This window comes from Branchiostoma belcheri, unplaced genomic scaffold (genome assembly GCF_001625305.1).
Source record: "Branchiostoma belcheri isolate BF01 breed outbred unplaced genomic scaffold, Haploidv18h27 scaffold99, whole genome shotgun sequence".
Lineage (NCBI taxonomy): Eukaryota > Metazoa > Chordata > Leptocardii > Amphioxiformes > Branchiostomatidae > Branchiostoma > Branchiostoma belcheri.
The window spans coordinates 368,849-378,518 of NW_017804675.1; the positions used below are offsets into that span (position 1 = coordinate 368,849).

The 9,670-nt window shown below is 41.5% G+C and overlaps 1 protein-coding gene across 1 annotated transcript in view; it reads right to left on the reverse strand.

Annotated features, from left to right (window-relative positions):
• Positions 1 to 816: 816 nt before the first annotated feature.
• The window catches only part of LOC109462116 (furin-like), a 13,810-nt gene continuing 4,956 nt past the window's right edge, over positions 817 to 9,670 (reverse strand). The window contains 13 exon segments of the mRNA XM_019758616.1: positions 817 to 1,160; positions 1,655 to 1,791; positions 2,163 to 2,345; positions 2,786 to 2,906; positions 3,362 to 3,477; positions 3,989 to 4,089; positions 4,505 to 4,729; positions 5,844 to 5,957; positions 5,959 to 6,026; positions 6,708 to 6,796; positions 7,517 to 7,584; positions 8,170 to 8,292; positions 8,900 to 9,010. Coding sequence (XP_019614175.1) covers positions 901 to 1,160; positions 1,655 to 1,791; positions 2,163 to 2,345; positions 2,786 to 2,906; positions 3,362 to 3,477; positions 3,989 to 4,089; positions 4,505 to 4,729; positions 5,844 to 5,957; positions 5,959 to 6,026; positions 6,708 to 6,796; positions 7,517 to 7,584; positions 8,170 to 8,292; positions 8,900 to 9,010 — 1,716 coding nt within the window. The 3' untranslated portion in view covers positions 817 to 900.

The following is a 9,670-nucleotide window of genomic DNA, read 5'->3' on the forward strand; positions in this document are numbered from 1 at the left end:
TGATAATTTAGAAAGTGAGGACACTTTTCCCAATGATTCTATCACAGGTGATACAAGGCACTGTTTTATGTATGAAATATAAAGTATATTTGTAATAAACTATAAAGTGTTTAGAAATTGCATATTTCCCAGTGATTCTAACACATGTATGAAACAGGCTGTACTCTTCCCCCCAGGATCTCATTCAGGAGTCTGTAAAGCTGACAGATTTTCCAATTAAAAGTTTTCCTCTCTTTCAACAATTTCTTCCTTTTCCTCTTCATCTCTGTCACCATCTTGTTCTTTTTCTGTCAAGACAGAATAATATTGGCTAAAAACAGCTTGAAAACAATATTATGGTATCTGCTTCAGATCTCTGTACTTCTAAAATTTGAGATTCTCTATGTTTAGATTTTGATTATGAGTTCTCCTTTTCCTCTGTCTTCTCCTGTTCCTCCTTCTTTGTTTCCTTTTATTTCTCTTCTTCTTCTTCTTTTTCTGTCAAAGACAGAAAAATGTTGGCTAAAAACACTTAAAAATATCAATAATAAATTTGGTAAGATCTAAATTTTTTCACAGTTTCTCCAGTTTTTGTGTCTCAGAAGAGACGTTCTGTGTGAAAATTCTTGGATCCAAGTAACATACTTAGAGTAACTACTCAATCAATTATAGTTCTTGCTTATAAACCTGCTTTCAGCCAACTCTCCGGTGTCACTGACGAAAGCTAGTGGACACTACCTATAACGTCTGACTGTTTCCAAAATAATATCCAGTTGCTTTAGTGTTTTTTTGGAAGCCATGTGACAAGCCTCACTGGGTCAGTTTACTGAAGAAGACCAGAGTGACTGGTCGAAAGCTCTCGGTGAGAAAACTTTTCGTGTTGGATCTAAAGTTTTAACTCTAAACACAGAAAGTTTCTAGTTACAGAATGAGGTATACAGAAGCCACCAGAATCCCGAGCATGTTCCCCCCCGTTAGCGAACTCCCCCCGCTAGCGGCCCCCACCACAGTACTAGCCAGCAGTGTAGATGACAGGAGTGTAGCGGCAGGAGTGGGGAGTACCAGGCTGGCGTTGGAGCAGTCCGACACACAGGTGGTGCCAGGTGTAGCAGGCAGGCTGTTCCCCCCCATCGGATCCGTCTCTGTGCCATATAAGGTCAGGGTCCACTTGTTCAGGGTGCCTGAAATGGACGTTACAACTGTTAGAAAACAAAAAAAAAATCAAAATTAACTTAAATTAGTAGCAAAATGTTTACCTTCGCACATGTTCTGCTCTCACTGACTGTTAATTCTTACTCAAACACATTCACATATATGGTGACAGGAGTCTAAATCCCTCCTGCTATAAAATTACAACATTATGTAACCCAACACCAGTTACCATGGTGACAGTCTGGTTCAAGTTTACCAGGTCAGTGTTTGGAACAGAAGTACATATTACCTGTAAATCACAAAAGATGATGGAAGATCTAAAATGGAATTATTTCAAACCTAACTACTGGTGTATGACCTGAGAAAGGCTATGGGAGTACAAATTTTATCTTTGAATTCCCAATGTATATATATAGTACAAGAAAGCTACACGTACCATTCCCTGGTACACTAAGAGTAGAAGTTCCTCAGTTGAAAGGTCAATGTCCCCACAGGTTTGTTTGTTTGTTATAGATAAACTCACCATTCCCTGCTGTACTAGGGTAGTAGTTCCTGAGTTGAAACGTCCATGTCCCTGTCGGGTTTTCCCCCCAGAACTGAACACTCATGAAGTCCTGATCCACCACAGGGGGGCCGGGAATGATGTCCACTTCTCTCCGTCTGGGAAAAAAGCATTTATTTTTCATCAATTCCATTCACTGTGGCATGGCATGGCCGTACACATGTACATGCTATGGTAGTGGTAGACATTCACACAGACAGCTGAGATATAATTCCACCACTGTTATACTATATAGGGATCCATACTGCAATGAGTGGTTCAAACCTTACACTCTGGTCTTGCACAGCTGTGTGTTTACACCTATTATGACCAGTTTACACCTTGTGGGTTACACATCACAAAGTAAAAGGAGAAATTGTACATGCACAAGATATATACTTGTAGGATATACAATAGAATAGTTTCATACATTCAAATTTAATACTTCTCCTTAGAAGTGCTAGACAGTATAGTTTGTGTGATAGCTGACCTCAACATGAGTGACCTTGTACCCAAAGGCGAGGTCAAGGTCGCCTCAAGGTGACCTCTAGGGTAGAAGTTGTAGTCCAAGGTCAGCACGGCTGCCTCCAGGAACCTGATGTTCACCCCCGCACACGACCTTGAACTGTAGTCCACGGTCAAGGTCAGGTTGCCTGTCTGGGGGATGTGCAACCTGGGAAAGGTTGGAGACAAAAATCAGCATTAAGTCAATTCAACACTTTTCATCTAATCATCTGAACTGATCTGGATATGTATAAAACCTAAATATTTCTTAAAATACGTTTTCTTATTGGACTAAGGAAACTCAAAAGCTTACATGAATACAGAATACATGTGTCAGGAGAGAATGTGGGGTCCAAAATATATACCAAATAGGTCACATATAGGACCTGGTCATAACAATTATCAAATCTTTAACATTTGTAATCATAATTAATAAACTAGAAATACATTAGGATTTTCTTCAAATGTTGGTACTGAAATATAAACATTATGAGGTTGATGAATGGTACAAGTGAAATCTTATTCTTTTTTCAATGCAGGAGAAAGTTAACGAAGAGGTGAAACCAAAAATTTAATTGGTGTGACCTAATAAGAAGTAGTGAATCTCACCCGGGTGCTGTGTGTGTGTGGACCATCTCACAAGTCTGTAAGGCAGGTACAGTGGTCCAGGTACGGGCAGCGTCTACAAGCCTGGAGGCATCCAGCAGTCCAAACCCAAAATAACTGCTCACTGTGTGATATGGAACACAAGGCAATCAGAGATGGCAGACTTAACTCCATTTTTTATACCCATAGAACTAGATAGGCACGGTTCAGGATAAGATAGAGACTATCCACTTATATAAGCCAGAACTGTGACTGGGGAAAATCTACATAGACTTTTCTTGGATCTCTGGAAACTATCCAGAACCATTCCCAGTGCTTAATTCCCAACCCATAACAGAACTAGACAGACACAGATCTGGATGCAATAATATAATCATGATGGGGCATATTTACGTTCTTGGATATGCGGAGGCTATCCAGAACTGTGCCTGATCCTAACCCATTCAGGCATAGAACTAGATAGGCATACATGTAGTTCTGGGTACAATAGAGACTACCCAGAACCGTGCCTGATCCTAACCCTAACCCATTCAGTCATAGAACTAGATAGGCATAGTGCTGGGTACAATAGAGACTGACCTCTGTGTCCAGCAGCATTGGTTGTCCAGTCGTTAGCGTCCGAGCTGGTCAGTCTGACGTCAGGCTGCGATGTCTGGACTATCAGGTGCTTCAGGTCACGCCAGGTCAACGCACCACTGACAAACAGGTCAATAATTTGAACAAATGAATGAATGACTTTTACATGTAGTTGCATTGCCAACACAAAAGACTGGATTACAACCAATTATTTGAATAGTGTATATTATTATATTACTGTATATACTAATAGTATAGTCATGTATTGAATGATTGAATTGCTCTGCAGTGTTAGGGTGATACACTGTGATATTACATTGTACATGTATGTGCAATATTTTCCCTCATTACATATGTCAGTAACCCTTTCAGATCACTCTAAGCTAATAACAAAATTAAAGTAGAGTTTGGAGTCCCAAAAAAAATGTATGTATATTTTTTTATTTATAAAGTACTCCAGACCTGACTGTCCACATACTTTGCATTGACAGCCAGGCTAGGGGTCCTAAACCCTGCAAGAATCATACACAGAACTTGTGATTGTGTAATACAATCATGTATCTTAATATAGTCTATAAACTCCTAGACGAAGTATGTTGATTAATATTTTCTAAACTCCTGTCCACGTACTTTGCATTAAGAGCCAGAGCCAGGATCCCGCCTGCTATGGGAGCTCCTGCTGAGGACTGGAAAAAATCATCTGTGCACTCACTGGTGGTCTTGGTCGTCACCTGGCAAAACATCAAAGCACCAAGGGTTAAATACCTTGAGAGACAAGTTGAATCTGAACTGAACCATGCTCAAACCAACACCTATTGTGATATTATACGTTAAACAAGGACAACAACAACAACAAAACATTACCAAACATTATCATCATCATTCTGATCATGTAATAGAATAGTTTAGATCAGATTATAAAACAAAAACTTTTCATTTTAACTTCCCATGCCAGACAGCTACTTATTAGAGGCTTGTGTACAAACAAACAAACAAACAAACAAACAAACAAACCATTTTGTTTTCGCTAGGATTGTTCCTGTCCTCAGTGTACACACAGGCTATGAGCGCGCTGCATGCTTCGCTGTGGGCTGCCCTCCTTCCCGTAACAAACAAACAAACAAACAAACAAACAAACAAACAAACCATTTTGTTGCCGTTAGGATTGTTCCTGTCCTCAGCGTACACACAGGCAATGAGTGCGCTGCATGCCTCGCTGTGGGCGGCCCTCCTTCCCGTACCAGACACGGAACCGAACGCCAGACTGTAGGGGTTGTTCACGAAACCGTCGAAGGCACAGGAGTCTGGGTACTGGCCGCCGCCGCCGTTCCCGGAGGAGAAAATGTACACGTTCCCCTTACCTCCTCTACCCTGGGGACGCAACAATGGAACACTGAACACTAGCATACATGTATACACCCTAACCCTAACCCACCAACCCCGTTACCGGAGGAGAAAATGTACACGTTCCCCTTACCTCCTCTACCCTGGGGGAAGAACAATGGAACACTGAACACTAGCATACATGTATACACCCTAACCCTAACCCCCCAACCCCGTTACCAGAGGAGAAAATGTACACGTTCCCCTTACCTCCTCTACCCTGGGGGAAGAACAATGGAACACTGAACACTAGCATACATGTACAGTATACACCCTAACCCCCCAACCCCGTTACTGGAGGAGAAAATGTACACGTTCCCCTTACCTCCTCTACCCTGGGGGAACAACAATGGAACACTGAACACTAGCATACATGTATACACCCTAACCCTAACCCACCAACCCCGTTACTGGAGGAGAAAATGTACACGTTCCCCTTACCTCCTCTTCCCTGGGGAAACAACAATGGAACACTGAACACTAGCATACATGTATACACCCTAACCCTAACCCCCCAACCCCGTTACCGGAGGAGAAAATGTACACGTTCCCCTTACCTCCTCTTCCCTGGGGACGCAACAATGGAACACTGAACACTAGCATACATGTATACACCCTAACCCACCAACCCCGTTCCCGGAGGAGAAAATGTACACGTTTCCCTTACCTCCTCTTCCCTGGGGAAAGGACAAGAAGGTTTTGTTATATTCACAGACCTGTACTTTCAAAACCCTGCTTTGAATTTAGCCAGAAGCTTGGTCTTGCAAAGTCCACTCATATTCAGAAGAGTGCATGCATTGGGCAAATCTCTGTTCTCATGGAGACTGACCAGAACCGCGAATTGTAACAATTTAATTGAATATCGACCCTTGTCCTGCTGGCATTTTTTTCACAATACTTTCAAAGAATTTGATCAGGTCTTAATTATACATGTTGACTGTTGACTTTTTTTGCCCTGCGGTGGCGCAGTTACTTCTGCATTTGTTGCATTTTTCTGCGGCGTGATACGCTGACACAAGAAATTAATGAATACCCGAAATTGTACATATAAAGGGTGATAGATGGCACTGTATGTGCAAGTGTACCATATCTCATAACTCACAGTTGTTGCTCCGTTCCTCAGAGCAGTTTGAGCAGGCGTTCCCGGTCCGTCCACCTCGCCGAAGTCGTTCGGTCCCCAGGAGCTGACGTAGACGTCCACACTGTCCTGCCCAAAAGGTGTACGCCTGCGCGTCTTGGGCGTCGTTAACGTCGCTCGTTAGGGCTGCGTCCAGTAACCTGATACCTGTGGAACAGCATCGTTAACATCGCTCGTTAGGGCTGCGTTCAGTAACCTGATACCTGTGGAACAGCATCGTTAACATCGCTCGTTAGGGCTGCGTTCAGTAACCTGATACCTGTGGAACAGCAGCTTCATTAGTCAAGGTCAAAGTTTGGTTGGTGAAGGTTAGACATCCAGGTAATAAGACTTGCCAAAAAAAGCAGTTACTCAAGCAACTGGATATGATTTTAGAAAACTGGGTATCATTTGTTGGGATAAGTCAAAGTTTGCTACACAATGATGGTAACAGGTGCAACGTAAGGCAAAGTGTTGTTTGAGACTGCCTGCTAATTACATCAATCTAGCACAATTTACATGTACATGGAGGTCTTCTAGACAGCTGCTTATGCTCATAATCTTAAGTCATCATCTTATTACAGTACTGCCTCTTTTTCCATATGTCACATTGTATGGTTAGGGTGATGACTGGCAGTACAGAAACATTTTCAGTACCAAGGACAGATACTGTGACTTTCCTTGCAAGTGTATAAAATGTAGTACATGTTTGTCAAATCCACATACAAATGTATTTGTACATAATGTAAATTTCTTTTGTGCTAAACGAGCCCTGGAAGATGAGCCTGTTGGGCTATAGGGCATCGAAATAAAGAGAATAGAGGAGAGAATACGAATGTGCAACCTTACCTCCCACCCGTGCCTGTGGTGCCACGCCCACCCCACACAGACTGTTGTTAGCGATGGCTGTGGCCACTCCTGCTACCTTCGTACCATGTCTGTGGAGGGAACACAAGACATAAGACATAACATTAGACGTTCAGGGATGGAGAATATGTTGGTTAAGGTTAGACATCCAGGTAATAACATATGACCAAAAAACACCAAAAACAGATACTCAAGCAACTGGATATGATTTCAAAATCATATGTGCAAAATCAAATCATTGTGCTATGCACAATACATTACGGGTTTCACGCAGGTGCAGTACATTCTGCCGATGTGCTCATTTTACCATACATGATTTTTTATACCATGTATGTAAGGATGTACAATGCATGTCTGTGGATTTATTACTAACAATAGACCCATTCGACTCTCACGGATCGCATAAACTGCTTACGTCACAGGGGGGACATTTCGAAAGAACGTCGTTCTAGAACGCTGAAGTCGAACGTGGCTTGCGCTCACGGTGTCCAACCTGGCAGATCATTTTTTACTAAAAGGTAGGTAAGTATCTATTTTCTCGGTAATATGTGCGGAAATGACAGGAAAACAGGCATCAACTTTGTATGGTGGCATTCTGTACAACAATTTAAGGTTATTTTGTTCTGTGACATATGCAGTTTATGCGATCCATGAAAGGAACTTTCGAAATGTCCCCCCTGTGACGTAGTTTCTATTCGAAATGTCCCCCCTGTGACGTATGCAGTTTATGCGATCCGTGAAAGTCGAATGGGTCTATTGGATGGGATATTAGGTAGGAACACAGTTCTCACCCAGTAGAGTCTGCAGGATGTGAGGGGTCCCTGTCTCCATCCACCACATCTGTACTCAGGGTCGCATCCTGACAACATACAGTTGTACGAGGAAAAGGGACAATTCTGAACTACATGGATTCAGTCTTAAGAAAAACTTGAAAGAAGCTACAAAACTACAAGCTGCAACCTATGACCCACTGCTCACGGAGTCACGTGTGTTATCTGCTTGACGTTTAATACGAAAGTGGTGGATTGCTCATTCCTTGACAAAGACTGGAGTTGTACATTCGAAAATTTGGGTGAGTCCAATTTCTTGTGTTGGATATTACAGATTAATCTTGCTGCATAATGACTTCTACCAACACAGATGAACTTTCAAGATAAGCTACAAAACGTTATTAGATAACAGTATCATGGATCTGAGTTACATTTCTATCATGTACGGATGCAGAAAGACTGAACACAGCTGCAGAATCTGATAGGTATAAGTAGAAGAGATACTAGATGAATGATTGATCTTGCTGTTGGTATGAAGTTGTACAAAGAAATTGACCTACATGTACATGTATGTATACCATAGGCAGAAACAGGAGACATGTATACATGTATACATGTATACACTTTAATTTGCAACCAATGATATTTTCACAAAATGTTTGTAACATACGTACATAGTTGAGGTCGGGATGGTCAGTCTGTAGTCCATCGTCCACCACGGCTACATTAACCCCCTCTCCCAGGTACCCTCTGAGCCACGCACCCGTCACATGCATGTCCAAACCTGCACAGTTGTTCTGGCAACAAAAACATCATGTAATCTAGGCATTAGATTTGAGTAAAAGTTGAGGTCTGCGTGTGTCTGCATCTATGTGTAGACCACAGGAAGAAAATTAGCCTCTTATGAGGCGAACTGTGGAGACTAAATAAAACTAAACCTTTGCCTTGGAGGTAAAGCATAATACTTCAAGACAAAGTTTATTGTTTGCATAACAAAATAATTGTAATAGGTACATTGTACAACCATGTAAGGCAAAGACACCTAGCTACATTGATCTAGTATAATCTACATGTAGATTTTCTAGCTAAGCTATTTGATAGATGACACAATGTACAGTATAGGATGAAATATATAACACTACTGGGCAAATCTAGTACAATCTACATGCACATAGATTCAAGGCCAAGAAGAGGAGGAAACTGAGCAAAAACAATATGTTTTCCTTCGGTAAACATTACAAACAAACAAACTTACCATGTACCACTCCTGTTTGGGCCAGTCTGGATCGAGACACACGTTCAGAGTTACCCTGCCTGATCTAGGTACTCTGAGACTCCTTCCACAAACAAACAAACAAACAAACAAACAAACAAACAGACAAACAAACAAACAAACAAACTCACCATGTACCACTCCTGTTTGGGCCAGTCTGGATCGTTGAGACACACGTTCAGAGTTACCCGTCCTGATCTAGGTACTCTCTCTTTCCACACCTGCTGCTCTACCCAGCTCACCTGGACGGACATGGAGAAAGGTGTTTAAACAAGTTCTGATCTTATGGACTACTGTAAATTCATTTTTGTTTGCGGGGAATAAATTTCGCGTTAGGAAAGGAAAGGAGATTTTTGCGGTGTTTTACGTTCGCGGTTGAATCAATACTTAAACACGGTAGTACATTTTCAGTGCCTTTACTAAGGTTACAAGATTCCTCTTATAAGTCATTGCAAAGGTCATGGACAGGCTTAGCTGGTAGTACACAATATTGTGGCAGTATGCCGCTATTGATGCATATATTCCACTATTGTCTTATCTATTTTCACATACAGAGAAGCTCGGCGCGGTTCTTGTTGAGAATAGATAGAGAAGGAGGATCAAATAGCGCGGTTCATGTTGTGGAAACAGTAGAGAAGAATGTCAAATAGCTTGTTTATTAAGACTCTCCTGATATGTATCTAAATGAGTGAAGCAAGTGCATGTGAAAGTTCATCTGGATTTACTAGACAGTTAAGTAAACAAACGTCCGTGCCATCGCAGCCGATACAATCGCACGGCGTCCTTGTCATGGGTTTACCATAATATGATATGATGTTAAAAAATGTGTCTCGTGATGTTAAATACTATATATATATATATATATATATATATATATATATATATATATATATATATATATA